Consider the following 14771-nt stretch of genomic DNA (forward strand, 5'->3'; position numbering starts at 1 on the left):
CATGCGTGTCTCGTCTCAGACAACGATCAAGAGGAGAAGCACGGGGGAGGGGGATGGATGAATCAGCCGACAGTCATGAAATGCCATAACAGTGTGAGACTGGTATGTAGGTACTTGCAATTGGTACTGGACTCATACGAATAGTGATTGTAGTCCGCCCCTGCTTCGAAGCTTCCCCTCTGATTCAAGGGCGTTTCGTGGGTGTAACAAGTCGGGATGTACTGTACCTTTGCTTCGTTCCGTTACATGAGGTGGTGTGCTCGTTCCTATTCCCGACCAAGATGTAATAGATCCCTTTGTATACAAGTACCTATAGGTAGCGATGAAAAGCAACCTGACGCCGAGGCCTGTTGCTTATCATCACTCTCGCAACTCGGCAACTTGGGGCCCGTCGTCACCAGCAATACGTCCTGATCACCCGCCACTTGGTATCATCCGTAAGATATCTTATACGAATTCTACAAGCCGATAGCCTTTGTCCTTAGGACAGCCCTGACTCTGACCCCGCCGGTCAACGACTCAACAAGCCTCTGCCCACCACCCCGGATTTCCATCTGCCCATCAGATAGGAAGCGAGATAAAGTCACGGCATAACAAGTTTACAAGTATCATCGGTGCCTGTGGCGAGGTGCCATTGTCCACTGTCACACCAATGACATTTCTTCGGCAGGGCCGCGGGTCCCCACGAGCCAGATCCACCACTTTACTGGACGTGACGCTTCAGCAGGCCACTTGTGTACGGCGCCAAATTACCCAATGATGCGTTATATATCGTGACTGCTCCTCCGTCAGGTATCGTCATCTGCTCCCATCTCTTGCGTGCCACAGGTTGTGATTCTTGACATCATTCCTAACGGTCATGGGACGTCGCGTGGTATTTCCGCTACAAGCCACTTATACGCCTTGGAATATCACGAACGGATACACAGCACTAGGCCACGCCGCTGAGTGGCGTTTGTTGCCTCGTAGCAGAGCCAACCGTCGTCGTTCAATGGGCTAGCTGGTGGCGGGAAAAGACCCAACGGCACCCTCGCGCCGGGTTGTCCAGGCTTCAGGGCTGGCTCACATGGCACAGAAAAGACAGTACGATCAGTACAGTTTACCATCCGGCGAAGAGCATAGCTGTATATTACCATGGAAGCAAATGCATCTATCATACATTCATCCTCAAACTCAACCCTCACAGAACCACTTGTAGCCTAAAATATACAACCGATGTACAGTATCAAAACCTCGAATTCGTCTCGAAGGGAACGTAGGACCGTAGCTTTTCCAATCGCGCCTTGTGTTTCGCCTTCACCATACCCACCACCATCTCATTGGCCGGCAGCTTCAGGCCGAATCGCTTCCCGCGCTCGATGAAGTACCCGTTCAGGTAGTCGATATCCGTCAGCTGGCCGCGCTGGATCTGCATCACCATACGGCTCGGCGCGTCCTTCTTCGCCTTGAGGCGGTTAATGGTGTGCTTGCGCATGCCCTCGCCCCGCAGCGCGGCCTGCAGCGTGGTGGACGCGTTCCTGAGCTCGGGCATGAGGGCGACCACGTCGGCGATCTCGTCCAGCAGCTGCCCGATGAGACGCGTGGCCGTCGGGTTCCAGAGGAGCTGCTCGTAGCGCGCATCGAGGAGCACGCAGATGGGATCCGCCACGGCCGAGAACATGAGTGACGGGATCTTGAGCCGGAGCCACTGGTCGAGCGGGACGCCGTGGGCGTGCAGGTCCGTGGCCGCCGCGAACTTGGAAAGCATGTCCTGCGTGCGCAGCCAGGACTCGGTCGTAGTGGCTGCCGCGCCGTGCTGGCGTTCCCGGCCTTCGTGCTTCTTGCCGAGGTAGGGCCGGATGCTCGTCAGGGCCGTCTGGTAGTCGGGCTTCATCGAGTGCACCGCGTTGGCGTTCCGGTCAAGGGCTAGGGAGTGCGTCATGTGGCCGAGGACGATAGACGGACGGGTGTCCGGGTCGGTGAAGACCTTATTGCTGGCGGCTTCTGCCACGCCCAGGCCGTCTTGCATCAGGCAGATGGCCGTCCGTTCATCGACGCGGTCTTTCACCTGTTCCAACAACTTGACCGTATGGCTCGGCGGTCCTGAGACGACGAGATTGCTGATGTGCCCTTTGTCGTCCTCCTGCTCCCGAGCCTCCGAACTCTGTTCTCCATGGGTGGCTTGGCGGCGCACAAGTTCCTCGCTCCCCTGCCGGCGACCGCGATTCCGTACAATGTTGGTGTACTTGGTCGACCTGCCCGAATCGATGGTCTGGATCGAGCCGTACACGCCATGAAGGGAGTGCGATAAGAATCTGGAGCGGCTGTCGGAACCCAGGATGTGGACGGTCTGAGCCGACGAGGGTGCTGGCTGGTCGTGACCCATCATGACGGCCGGGACGTAGAAGCGGTTCAGAGAATCGGCCCTGAAGATAGCATAGAGTTCCTTGTCGTTCTGTTCCGGCATGATCCCCAGCACCTTCTTAAACCCCTGCTTCTTCTCTTGCGAAAGGCCCAGCGTGGCAGCCCCGGGCACGGTAGCGGCCATCTCCTTCGGCGCGACCTTGCCAGGTGAGATGCCGTGCAGCGGCTGGCCAGATCCCAGTCGAGTATCCGTTGGCGAATCGACCGAGACGTATCTGACGGCTCCCCGGCCCACGAATATGCTACCTCGACACCATCCTGGCTGTGTGTGGGATATCCGGGCAGGCCGCCGCGGTAGGGATAGTCGGGTCAGGGTGGAAGCCACGGTTGAGGTCGGGCACGGGGTCGGTCGGGGTGATTCAAGACGGGCTCATCAGTGAGCGGATGTTTGGGCGCAGGATGATCGACGATATGCTGTTCAGAATACAATTCGGGTGCCGTTGAAAATGCATGTACAAATGGAATCGTATGTTACAGTGAGTGAATAGAGCGCGTTGGAGCAGGATTTGATGTGAAGAATGGGAACTTCGGTAGGAAGCGAGAAGGCAAATTGGTCGTCTTATCCGTAGTGCACCCTCGGACGCTCAGAAAACTTTTGCGGGGCGGCAAATCCCCGGGCGTTACATTGGAAGTACAGGTACTTGACAACTTTATCTTGGTATTGTACCTGAAGTACCGGCTTGTGTGTACCGCCGATATGCGTTGGTGGTTAGTAATTACGCACCCCCCGTACATACAGTTCGCATCAAAAGTCTTCCGTCCCAGGTTCTGATCGCAAGTCTTAAATCGGCGAATTCGTTTTGTTAATATTCTACAAAGACTTGGGATCTATCCTGTCGTACGGAGACACAGACCGACAGTATCAGGAATACCTCGGCGATATCTCATTCCGAGTTCTTCTGACCTGCTTCATCAGGCGTCTTCGCATTCTTCCGCGACCAGCCACACGCGAGGTATCATCAACTTTTACTCGAGTTGGTGGATTTTGCTCATACGTCCCATTTTCACATAAAACCGGTTCAGATGGATGTCAAGGACCTAGCGCCGGGGTTGGACCAACTGGGTTCCAACCTCGACGACCTCGAGGAAGCCCTCGAGCCTCTCATCGACAACTTGGCTGACATGTCGACTGAGCTACCGCTGCTGGACAGGGCAAAGCTCATGACCCTGACGGCTTACTCAATAGAATCGCTCCTATTCTGTATGATCACCACTTTTACCATCCTCGGAACTTGCAACGGCAGCGCTAACAGGTTCTCAGCTGCCCTGCGCCTGCAAGGTGTCGATGCCGTCAACCACGAAGTCATGACCGAGCTCAAGCGAGTAAAGCAATACTTTGAGAAGATCCAAAAAGCCGAAGAGCCCCCATCGCAGCGCTCAACGACGGTGAACACAGAGGCCGCGACACGGATCCTCAAGGCGGATCTAGTAGGTTCTTTTACTTGTTATTACTTGTTTCGCTCTGCTTGCGCGCGTGGAACTATGCTAACGTTTGAAAAATTCAGTCTGATAACAAGCAGCTGAAGCAAAAGCTTGAGGAAAAGTTGGCCGAAGAACGGGCCAAGGCCCTTTTGAAGTCGATACAAAACAAGCGTCCTGCGCCGGACAATTCGCCATCGGCGACTTTGAGCTCACATCCCAAAAACAAAGGCCGCAAGACTTGAGTTGGGAAGCCATATCACCGCCTTTCATGACCAGCAGCTCTATTACTATTAGTACCCCCTATGGACAGTGCCATGTATTGTTCACACTATTGCACCGCCACGCATCCACACGTCGATTGTCGCTGGGGCTGGGGCGGTGGGTCATGGACCGGAATAGCACGGGTGGATAGCGGAATCGAAGCTAGTCACATGATCACAACCAGAGTGGCGGGGTAGTCATTCATAGAATTCCCTGCGGTTAGATGAGTCGCAATCACTTTGTATGGTTTGGAGTCCAGAAAACATGAGTAAAACTGTCCATGACACATGACACAGGGACATGGTAGTTCTCCATTTCACCACGGCTGCGTCTGCCATGTCGTTCTCAAGTGGGTGGAGTCATGGCGAAGGAGAGTCGCTTCTGATTGGACACTGTTTTATTACATAACATGTAACCCGTAAAATACATAACCGCCACGATTGCGGGTCCCGGACCCTTGGTAAATCCCCAATCCCAGTCTTCTAATTGGCCCGGCGATTGACGTGTCCCCATGGGCTGAACAGCCAAAAGCCGAGCTCCAGCATCTTCTAGGTCCATCCTCAAGGGAAAAGTCCAGAACAGCATTTGTTGAAACGTTTTCCTCCTCTTTTACCCCAAGATCTCGAAACCACGACAACGACTTTCGACACCACGAACTGCACCACCCTTCATCCCAAAACACAACTTCACATTCACATTCAAAATGGCTCGCCAACGTCCCGGCCGCTCTGCGCCTTCGCGCCCTACCGTCGCCAGATCCGCTCCCGCTCCCCAACAGACCCGGCCTGCCACCACCGCCGCCGCCGCACCCCCCCAGCAGCACGCGCAAGCTCCTCCCGCGCAGGCTGCGCCTAGCCAGGGCCCCGGCATGTTCGCCCAGATGGCCAGCACTGCTGCGTAAGTTTCCTTTCATTGCCGTGTCCTTTTCGCTTTTTCCAACATACTCTTACCCTCTCCTGGACGACTTGCTTCTCGTATGACCGGCCCGGCTAACACGCATTCCTCTCTAGCGGTGTCGCTGTCGGCTCCTCCATCGGCCACGCCATCGGCGGCCTCTTCAGTGGCGGCTCGTCTGCTCCTGCTGCCCCCGAGCAGACCCAGCAGGTCCAGGCCGCTCCCCAGCAGAACAACTTTGCGAGCGAACAGGGCAACTGCGCTCCCGCTGCGCAGCAGTTCACCAAGTGCATGGATGACCACCAGGGCAACATGCAGATCTGCAACTGGTATCTTGAGCAACTGGTATGTTTGCCACTTCCGCGTTGGAATCGGATGATGTTCGGTGCGACAAATTGAATAGGATCATAATGTATGCTGACCATTGCCTGCGTGTCAACAGAAAGCCTGCCAGTCTGCTGCTTCCAACTACTAGGCGAAAAGCTGACGAGGAGAGGGGCGGTGCGTTGGAAGGAGGAACGGTGATGGAGATGTTTGTACCTATAATGGGGTCCAGGACACACAACTGCATGGCAACGAAAACATAAAAGAGGCCGTTTAACAGCATTTCATTTGGTTGGGCAGCCTTATTTTGGAACGAGATGGCTTGTTAGTTCACATCTCCCTGGTGTATAATACACAACACAAATTCCCGCTCCCCAGTTTTGCACGTGCTGCACTACTGTAGTGCTTTTGAAGAAGATTATTACCACGATCAGTCCATAAACAGTAATATATTCACTTTAACGGATAAAGATTCCCACAATGACCTCCCAGCACCGACTTTCCCATGTTCTTACTGTTCATCATCTGGCCTTGGTTCGAAATTTAGCTGTGACAGTTAGCTCATCACACTCCATCAAGAGACGAGGGAAGGGAGAAGGATGGGTGGGAAACACACCGAATTGCCGTTATACAGTTGGTGGTCCCCTCTGCGGTCTTCCGGGTTACCAAACTGCGCGAATCGCCCGGTACGCCGCTCCCTCAGCTGGGCAGCTTGCGCTTCGGCCTGTGTCTTTCCGCGCTCCTCGCTGACGTGGTCAGGATTCCTGCGGCTGTTGCTGCCACCGCCACCGGATCCTGAAAAGACCCCGGTTATCAGACCCCACAGCCAGGCAAGAAAGCCGATGAATTGGCCGAACAGGGCGAAAAAGAAACCGAAGAAACTGCGGCGCTGGGAGTCGTACGCTCCAGCGTACTTCCTCACCGGCACCAGCATCAGAGTAGCACTCGGCAGCAGCCCAAGCTCAGCAAGGGTCTTGCCTTCGTCCGTCTCGTCGATCCGCTGGCTAAGCTGGGGAGGCGGACGCAAAAACTTGAAAACGTACGGGGCCTTGTCGTCCGTCCGAGACTCGTCGACCCACTTGCGCACATCATCCCGGAGCGTAGCCTTGGCGCCGTCGAACCGGGTACGCAGGGATGAGCCGTCGAAGAGTCGTACCTGCAGCGCGGCCTGGCCGGTCGAAGGGCGTATCGGGGTCGACTCGGCGCTGGCGAGGGCAGCAGCCACGTCCCCGAGTTTCGGCTCGCGGGAGGCGGCGGCGCGGGCTTGGCGATCAAGCTTGTCGTCCTCGATGCGGCGCAGGATGCGGGCCCGCTCTTCAGCGGCTTTCTCGCGCTCTTTGCGGAGGGCTTCGGCACGGCGGCGTTTTTGGACGGCTTCGGGGGAAGGGTCGGTGGCTTCAGCGGCCATCTTGGCGGCTCGGGCTTCCTTTGCCTTGCGTTCTGCTTCCGCGCGCTGGGCTTCTAGGCGGGCGCGGCGTTCGGCCAGGACGGTACGGAGATTGGCGGCAGATTCCTCCTCGTGCGAAGGGGTGGGAGGCCCTCCAGAGGAGCTGGAGATGTCTGGGGTAGGCGGTTCCGGTTGAGATGGCTGAGACTCCTGGGTGAGATTAGGCGGAGTTTGTGTAACAAGGTTCGGAACTGGCATTTGTTGTGCAACAGCCGGAGCTTGTTCTGAGGTGGCGGTCGGCGCCTGGTTATGATTCTGATTCCGTGGAGGTGGTCGGAAAGCAACTGTGACGTGCAAAAGGAACTTCTCCTTATCGCAATCCGGGGCAATATAACCCTTGAGGTTGCGATCCTTGATAATGACAATGGTCGGGAACTTGGGGATGGGATAGAGGTTGGCCAAGAAGCCCGCCTCGACTGATCCGGCCTTTAACCGTAAGGTGACGGATTCGTCGCGGAGGAAGGAGGCAATCTGAATCTATGTTAGAAGTCGAAGAATACTTATCACGTTGGGGACTCGGAAGAGCTCACAGAAGGGTCGTGAAGCCATTCATTCTCCCATCGCTGGCTCACTTCCTGTTCATCTGACACTCTGTAAGCTTCCTCTGGTTGTCGCATTGAGGTGGATAGAACATACCGGTCACAAAGTTGACGACAGACTTATTCTCCTGAAGCGCTGTGGCAACCGCCTCTTCTATGGTGCCGTTGAAAAACATGGCGACAGACCGAATAACGACACTGTTGATACCTAACTAAGGTTGCAACTCCGAGACTGCCGCAAGGTGAGCTTGGACAGGGCGTTGGATGGCCGACAAGGTAAAGAGCTTCGAATCCAACTGACGATACCTGTGCCCTCGGTGGCCAAGTCTACGGAATGCCAGAAGACCACGTGAAGATGAGTTGAAGAAACACGGGATGAATGAAGAGAGAAGGCAAAGGGAGAGAAAAGCGGAGGGAGGATAGAGGCAAGATGCAGCGTTCCGATCAGCCAGCCGCCTATTCGAAAGATGTTTGTTGGCTTGCAGGATACGGTGTCCCTTTGTCCGATGTCCGATCTGAGATTCGAGATTCCAGGTTGAAGACGAAGGGAAACGAGCTGCATCAGAGTAAAGTCGTTCTACAATGTAATTACGTTGTATGTTCGACGACCCCGGTGACGCTGTCCTTGTCCGCCAGGTGTTAAGACGTCCTGATTGGTCCAGGTCTAATATGATACTAGTACTTCGTATGTACAACGGTGTAGGTACCTGTACCTGACCAGACTTGGTGAACTCTGTAAATAATCTCCATAATTCCTCGACGGACGTCCAATCGGATTCAATGGGTGACGTCCGGGCCTCTGAGCTCCAACTCCCCGGAATTCCAGATCAAATCGTCCTGCAGCCGACTGTTATCGTCTACACAACATGCTCCCTCCCCAACCGCTATGCCCATAATGAAGTCCGCCATACCCACCATTCAACGGCTATCACGAGCAGTCAACGCAGCAGCAAGACCTTCCGCTCCTATCGCTCCGAGTCAATGGGCTCTGAGCCCTTTTCCCCGATTCTCTGCCCGGCCGCCGACACCACGCCACTTCCCTCGCCGCACATTCGGAACAACCCCACGTCGGGCAAAAACCCAAAATGACAAGGACACGAACACCAACCTCCCGCCAGGCGAGTTCTTCTCCGTAGTCGACGAGCCCGGGACCATCGTCCGCGCCGGCCATCACCGCTCCACAGCAGGCCTCCTCTTCCTCGCCATCATCCCCGTGACGGCCTTCATCCTCGGCACATGGCAGGTCCAGCGCCTCGGGTGGAAGACAGACCTGATGGCCCGCCTCGAGGACCGCCTGATCCGCGACCCCCTCCCACTGCCTCCGCGCATCGACCCCTCCGCCGTTCCCGAGTTTGACTACCGCCGCGTCCTCGCCACGGGCCGCCTCCGCCACGACCGCGAGATGCTCATCGGCCCGCGCATGCGCGAGGGCGAGCAAGGCTACATGGTCGTCACCCCGCTCGAGCGGCCCGACGGCGCCAGCACCATCCTCGTCAACCGGGGCTGGATCAGCAAGAAGATGGCCGACCAGCGTGCCAGGTCGCCCGACGCCCTGCCGCAGGGTATGGTCACCGTCGAGGGCCTGCTGCGCGAGCCTTGGAAGAAGAACATGTTCACCCCGGACAACAAGCCTGAGAAGGGCGAGTTTTACTTTCCCGACGTACATCAAATGGCTGAGTGGTCGGGTAGCGAGCCGATTTGGATTGAGGTGACTATGGGTACGTCAGTCCGATGGTCTCTTTCCCATGGAGGGAAAACAAAACAGAAAGGAAACAAACACTGGCAAAGCTGACTCCCATCGCAGAACCCGACTATCTACAATTCGTCGACCTACAGGCGCAGGGTATCCCCATCGGCAGACAGGCTGAGGTCAGCCTGCGCAACAACCATGCCCAATACATCTTCACTTGGTAAGTATATCGACCATTCTTCGTCTTGGCATGGGAATCATAAATCATATGCGAGCTATCCTATGTACGGCACCTCTCTAACCCATACCCCACAGGTACGGTCTTGCAGCAGCAACCTCCGTCATGTTGTACATGCTTGCAAAGAGGCCCGCTTCCGCGTCGGAGGCCGCAAAGAGGGTACGCATGACCAAGCACGTCTAGATTGGTAAACATATAATCAGGCCCGTCCTGACCGTATCATCATTGCTCTTCGCCTTCCTCTCCATCTCCGTCTACTCTCGTTCCCGCTGTCATTGTCCGCCGGCGCTTTTTCGGTACGACAGGCGGCGGCATCCTTAACTCACGGACCAGCTCTTGTGGTAAATACTGGGTGGCCAGCGAGAACACAGTTGTTGACGAGTTGATCTGGCGTTGCCTGTTAAGAAACCCATGATCATGTTAGACTCGATACGCAACTCTGAAAAATCCTTCGTATGTAAAATAACAAATATAGCCAACTAAATAATAAGAAAGAAGGACAAGGGAAAAGAATGATACCCCAAGGAAACTTCAGGACATTACCTCTTCATCACTAGCTCCATGTCGCTCTCGTTGATGACTTTCCGCCCAGCATGTGCTGCGTAGGCAGAGAGGTCTTCCGAGATCTGCTCGAAGAACCAGTCGGAAGCTTGCTGGAGCGCCGCTAATGTGTCCTTGCTGATTCGAGGGTTGGCGATGCCGCTGGTGCGCGCGAATTGTTCGGCCACGCGCTTGACAACGGTGGAGGGGAACGGCGGGTAGGTATGGCCGTGCTTTGAGATTCTCTTCTCGGGTTTCCGCTTCCGTTGGTCCCTCTGCCTCGCGTCGGCCCGTTCCTGGTCGATATTTGTCACTTCAACGTCGCTACTGACTTCTCGCCGTTCATCTGCCAAGGTCTGATCCTCCACACGTTCTTGCGCAGGTTCGTTCAGGTGGTCGTCATCATGGTCATCGTCGACGTCGCCCCAGGGACCCATGGGAACCCCAGTATCGTCATCGTCGTCGTCATCGTCGTCATACCCCCCGGCGGCAGGTCCAGGGTCGTTATTCACATCATCCCCTGCGTCTGGAACAGGGCGAGTGGGTGAACTCTGGGCTATAGCCATGACAAAGGTGGATGGCTCGGCATCTGCATCGGCGGGAACTTCGAAACCAAAGTCGCTTTCGCGAGGCGGTAGCGTCTCGCGCGGGGCATCCTCGTCGATACTGTATGTGTTTCCACGGATTAGCTCAGGTACACAAGGGCCGGAACAAGGAGCCCAGGCCTAGCAGGTCCCGTCTCGAGCCGCAGGGCGTGACGTACCGTTCGAACGTGTCGTCAGGCAGTCTTTCCTCCGTCCTGTCATCCTCACCAATCTGCTGCAGAAAACTTCGAGCAAAACCGTCGTCATCGATATCGTCAATAATTGTATCCCGCACATTGAAAAAGTCAGATATGCGCCCGCCGCCGATGGAAAGACGGGAGGGCGCCTCGCTGTATGCGCGGCGGGGCATCTCCATGGTGTGGTCTTCGAGGATGGACGAGCGGGGAGGAATTAGGTCGGCATCTTCGTCAAAGTCGAGGGGGAGCGTCATCTCGGGCCTATCGATAGGAAGCTCATCCTCGTCGACTTCTTCCAGGAGTCCCAGCGACCGACGTCCCGTTGGCAGCTGCCTACCGTCCGGAGACGAGGACGACGAGCTGATGACCTTGGAGGTTTTCGCTAATGCGCGACCGAGGGCGCGTAGGTGGTCCCAACTCGATTCGCGGCGATTGACGACGCTCTGTCGCCGCCGACGGCCCGGGGTGAGAGCGGCACGGCGCTGGTCGAGGTAGAGAGAGGCGGCTTTCGCATGGGGTGTCGGGACATTGTCATTCCGCCGTCTGCCCGACGCGGAGAGACCGCGGCGGGTCGAGTCGTCCGGATGTGGTAGAAGTGACCGAACGGGGGTTCGGACGAGTCGGCGGCTTGATGGTGGTTCGAGGCTGGTTGCTCTACGATTTTGGGACGGTGTCGCCGCTGGACCGACGTCGGGTGAGCTCGTCGACCAACTTGGCGATTCCATTTCGAGCGACGCCTGGGAATTCTGTCTCTTGTGCAGCGGTGATGATGATGGCAGTGGCCAGTTTGGATGGGTCGTCACTACCTTGTAAGGTCGGATAGTGACGCGCTTGACGCGTTCCCCGCATCAGCCACAGCCGGTTTGGTCCAGCCACCGTCTCCACTATGGAGGTTGGGGTAGGGTACTTCGTACCATTCTAGGTACCTTTCTCTCCAATTTGTCCAGTTTGAAAACTACGGAGTAACTTTAAGTACAGGTACATTATGCCGGCTCTTATAATGGCGCTTGTGAATAGTTTCCGTCTCCCATCCCCTGCAGATCAGTCGCAGATCCAATCTGGGTACGCCCCCTGAATGGTCATTCGGAGAGAGGACTCGATCTTTTCTCCATTTCCAATGGACAGCCACCATCGTACCCATGCCAAGAGAAGTCGGGAGAGAGATCTCTTTTGTTTTTTTGCCCCATGAAAGCTCCACGAAGTCTTTATAACTGACAGAACGGGAAAAGAAATGCACACCGCATGAGTATTGGGCGCAGTTCCATGCCGGTTGGCGGGGTTTCAATAATCAAACATCAAACAGGAATGCAAATTACGTCATGTTCATTGGAAAGAGTCTGGGACATTGGTCGCATCGTACACGTACCGTACGCGGTACGACCATTGGTACATACAACGTACATGGTAGATCTTCGCTTGCTGGCTTGACTGCAACCCTTCCGCTGAGTGTCTTTCACCCATCGGGGTTGGGGTTGTGGCTTCTTTCGTTATTCCTTCTTGCTGTGTCCACCCTTATTCCCCCGCCCCCTTTTCTCACAGTCACCTCTGTCACCAGGCGATGGTGGCCATCATGTCTCCGCAACCGCAGGGGTCCGAGGAGGGGTGCGTCGCCATGACCTTGGAGCGGAAATACTACTGCCGAGGAAACGCCTTCATCAAGAGGAGTCTCCGTACTAGAGAATACCGTACCGGGCATCGCGGCCTCCACGTCCCTCGTCTGGCAAAGGAGAGTCTCATGAACGAGGCCGCATCGCTGCGTTACATCCGTCGCCATACCAACATCCCGGTTCCGACCATATACTGCGACTTTGAAGACGACGGCGCGTACTATCTGGTCTCCGAGTACGTGCAAGGCGTGAGCATGTCGAACCTCATCGAGGACCAAAAGGCGGTCGTACGTGAGGAGCTTCAAGGCCACCTCGCTACTCTCCGAACCCTGGTGTCTAAGCGGATGGGCGGGCCATCAGGCATTGTCATCCCTCCGTACCGGGTCCTGCGACGCACCAAGATGGATGTTTGGCGTCTGCGACCTTCTGATCACGATGAATTCGTCTTTTGCCACAACGACCTCTCCCAGCAGAACATCATCGTGGACCCGGACTCGTTGAAGATCAAGGCTATTGTCGATTGGGAATACGCCGGCTTCTACCCGCCTTCTTTTGAGTGGCCTTTCTACAACAGGCTTGGTCCTTCGTCTGCCATTTATGACGAGAGGGACGACTCGCTTGAGCTGCTTGATTTTCTCAATTCCCGAGTCCAGGTAAGAGGAGTGAGCCGGCGCAGCTTCGTTGCGCTGCTTTCTTGCTTCTTTCTTTCTTTCTTACTTTTCTTTTTTTTTTCGCTTCCTGTGTCATCTCCAGCACGACGAGTCTATGCAACATTTTCCCCCGAACGTACGAGTACTAAGTGCCTTAGCAGATGAAACCCCAGAGTACAACGAAGACGGTAGATCAGCCGAAACGCCCCGCCAGACAGACGTAAAGTTGGCCCTTGGTCGTGGATTTCGAACCGAACTGCTGGGTCAGCATGCCCGGCATGTTGAGATGGTCTCCGGTCTGAACATGACTAGAGATTCAAATTGTGTGAATGGTAACTCAGCTACATAACGGCCGTTGGATGGCCAATATGACAAGCGCCTTGGGACCGCTTGAAGTTGGTCGCTGGTGATAAATTTCCCAGGTCTAGTACGGGCAGATAAAGAAGCCACGAGGGGATAGCGTTCTCAATGATATTAGTTCTGACATGGCTCTCCTGGTCTGGAGTCGCTGCGCCTCGCCTCTGCCCGTCATTGGCACCTCAAGCGTTTCAAGGGCATTCCTTATTCTGATCCTTGCCGGCATTGTTTGACGTGTTGTGGAATTGTTCTCCGTGTATCTCGGCGCAATAATCTCCTTGCTATATTCGAAGAGGTTGACGTTCAACGTTCTAGACCATTGCAGTTTTTGGATGTCGTGGCGGTGGATGAGATGGTAATTTTAGATCATGGCCCCTGGTCGTAGACGATGAAAGCCCCTGATAAGATACGGTGGTGAGGTACTTCAAAGGTACATACATGTACGGTACTCTAACTCTACCTAGCCACCCCGCGGCGGGGCCATCATTCTTTCTGGCAGTACAGTACGTAATTACCTTTTACAGACCGTAACAGATGGCTCATCTTCTCTCGGGCCACAACACTTCTGAACAAAAGAGGGGCAGCCATTCGGTATTACTTATGATTATCAAGTAAAACTCTTGGATTGCTTTTGCACCATATTTTCCAGGAACGAAGCTTTCGAAAGACCGACCCCGTCTAGTGTGTGACCGATCCGATCGAAGCAGCGACAATCTGGACAGTTAACAAACCGTTGGTCGACGAAAATCATGGCGGACTCGGATCTTGAGCAGGCAAGCACCAACCCGTGCCAAAACCAACAGCTGCTGCATAGCGCTGGGGAACAACTTTTCTAACCCGATTCCCATTTCAGATTCGCAAGGCCCGGCTCGAGCAACTCAAGGCACAAGCCGGCGGAGGAGGTGGTGGTGCTGGCGGCAGTGGGAGCCAGGAGCAACAGGCCGAGCAGAAGAGGTATGCTTCCACTAACCTCCAGAACCCAATCTCGCCCTTTTGAGAGTCCCCGAGATGAGAGGCACCGAGACCAAGAGGTGAAGCTAACACCCGTCAACCGCAACAGACAGCAGGAAGCCGAAAAGCGACAGTACATCCTCAACCAGATCTTGCACCCAGAGGCGGCCGACCGGCTGGGACGCATCCGGCTCGTCAAGGAACAGCGCGCGACGGAAGTGGAGAACCGGCTCATCATGCTGGCGCAGACGGGCCAGCTGCGGCAAAAGGTCACCGAGACACAGCTCAAGGAGCTCTTGAGCGCGGTGGCGGATAACAGGGAAGAGGAGAAGATTGTGGTCAGCCGGCGCAAGGGGTGGGACGATGATGACGATTTGCTCGACTTGTGATGCGGGAGAGGGTCACTGGACGGATGGCGTTCTCGGATGGGGCTGATTTGACGTTTAATTTTTGTTTCTCGGTGATTCCCCGATCGAATCGGCTTGTCCATGTTTCTTCACTGGCCAGCCCGCATCAATGCAGGGTCGCTCGCCTACTCGAGAGGCTAGGTGCTTCTGACGGTATTATGGGTGCTATGGTACAACAAGATTGTTGGTACATCGTGTATGGGGACAAGTTGACATGCCCTTCACCTACCTTCCCAACCACCGCCTGTTTCCTGTTCCGC

General features: G+C 55.4%; 8 protein-coding genes across 8 annotated transcripts; 5 read left to right on the forward strand and 3 right to left on the reverse strand.

Moving 5' to 3' along the window:
* Positions 1-1225: 1225 nt before the first annotated feature.
* Positions 1226-2527, reverse strand: ACRALDRAFT_2040629 (uncharacterized protein; the record flags this gene model as incomplete). Its single annotated transcript, XM_071021072.1, has 1 exon — positions 1226-2527. The coding sequence occupies one exon, from the start codon at positions 2525-2527 to the stop codon at positions 1226-1228; it is 1302 nt and encodes a 433-aa protein (XP_070877467.1).
* A 690-nt stretch (positions 2528-3217) lies between these two features.
* Positions 3218-4422, forward strand: ACRALDRAFT_1080277 (uncharacterized protein). Its single transcript, XM_071018996.1, has 3 exons — positions 3218-3604; positions 3665-3831; positions 3909-4422. Exons 1-3 carry the CDS (start codon positions 3427-3429, stop codon positions 4065-4067), a joined length of 504 nt encoding a protein of 167 aa, XP_070877468.1. The 5' UTR covers positions 3218-3426; the 3' UTR covers positions 4068-4422.
* A 367-nt stretch (positions 4423-4789) lies between these two features.
* Positions 4790-5455, forward strand: ACRALDRAFT_1068772 (uncharacterized protein; the record flags this gene model as incomplete). The annotated part of the gene is made up of 3 exons (XM_071017599.1): positions 4790-4983; positions 5097-5325; positions 5423-5455. The coding sequence occupies 3 exons, from the start codon at positions 4790-4792 to the stop codon at positions 5453-5455; spliced, it is 456 nt and encodes a 151-aa protein (XP_070877469.1).
* Positions 5456-5815: 360 nt separating this feature from the next.
* On the reverse strand, positions 5816-7466 carry ACRALDRAFT_2040631 (uncharacterized protein; the record flags this gene model as incomplete). The annotated part of the gene is made up of 4 exons (XM_071021073.1): positions 5816-5851; positions 5921-7222; positions 7282-7334; positions 7388-7466. 4 exons carry the CDS (start codon positions 7464-7466, stop codon positions 5816-5818), a joined length of 1470 nt encoding a protein of 489 aa, XP_070877470.1.
* A 947-nt stretch (positions 7467-8413) lies between these two features.
* Positions 8414-9383, forward strand: ACRALDRAFT_2072930 (uncharacterized protein; the record flags this gene model as incomplete). Its single annotated transcript, XM_071022208.1, has 3 exons — positions 8414-9008; positions 9095-9200; positions 9296-9383. Coding segments are annotated over 3 exons (789 nt in total), but the record flags the coding sequence as incomplete, so codon positions are not given.
* Positions 9384-9757: 374 nt separating this feature from the next.
* ACRALDRAFT_1068775 (uncharacterized protein) lies at positions 9758-11264 on the reverse strand (the record flags this gene model as incomplete). The annotated part of the gene is made up of 2 exons (XM_071017600.1): positions 9758-10424; positions 10522-11264. 2 exons carry the CDS (start codon positions 11262-11264, stop codon positions 9758-9760), a joined length of 1410 nt encoding a protein of 469 aa, XP_070877472.1.
* Positions 11265-12004: 740 nt separating this feature from the next.
* ACRALDRAFT_1075046 (uncharacterized protein) lies at positions 12005-13420 on the forward strand. The gene is made up of 2 exons (XM_071018317.1): positions 12005-12799; positions 12958-13420. Exons 1-2 carry the CDS (start codon positions 12098-12100, stop codon positions 13018-13020), a joined length of 765 nt encoding a protein of 254 aa, XP_070877473.1. The 5' UTR covers positions 12005-12097; the 3' UTR covers positions 13021-13420.
* A 583-nt stretch (positions 13421-14003) lies between these two features.
* ACRALDRAFT_2100023 (uncharacterized protein) lies at positions 14004-14493 on the forward strand (the record flags this gene model as incomplete). Its single annotated transcript, XM_071022991.1, has 2 exons — positions 14004-14058; positions 14162-14493. Coding segments are annotated over 2 exons (387 nt in total), but the record flags the coding sequence as incomplete, so codon positions are not given.
* Between the last annotated feature and the right edge of the window lie 278 nt (positions 14494-14771).

This window comes from Sodiomyces alcalophilus (genome assembly GCF_042370955.1).
Source record: "Sodiomyces alcalophilus JCM 7366 unplaced genomic scaffold ACRALscaffold_2, whole genome shotgun sequence".
Classification (NCBI taxonomy): domain Eukaryota; kingdom Fungi; phylum Ascomycota; class Sordariomycetes; order Glomerellales; family Plectosphaerellaceae; genus Sodiomyces; species Sodiomyces alcalophilus.

What these genes read in the sequence shown, in the direction of transcription:
- ACRALDRAFT_1080277 (XM_071018996.1), top strand. Translation starts at nt 3,427, where the DNA reads ATGGATGTCAAGGACCTAGCGCCGGGGTTGGACCAACTGGGTTCCAAC. An exon ending in AATAGAATCGCTCCTATTCT is followed by an intron (nt 3,605 to 3,664) that starts GTATGATCACCA and finishes ACAGGTTCTCAG; the next exon opens with CTGCCCTGCGCCTGCAAGGT. An exon ending in GGATCCTCAAGGCGGATCTA is followed by an intron (nt 3,832 to 3,908) that starts GTAGGTTCTTTT and finishes TGAAAAATTCAG; the next exon opens with TCTGATAACAAGCAGCTGAA.
- ACRALDRAFT_1075046 (XM_071018317.1), top strand. Translation starts at nt 12,098, where the DNA reads ATGGTGGCCATCATGTCTCCGCAACCGCAGGGGTCCGAGGAGGGGTGC. An exon ending in TTCTCAATTCCCGAGTCCAG is followed by an intron (nt 12,800 to 12,957) that starts GTAAGAGGAGTG and finishes GTGCCTTAGCAG; the next exon opens with ATGAAACCCCAGAGTACAAC.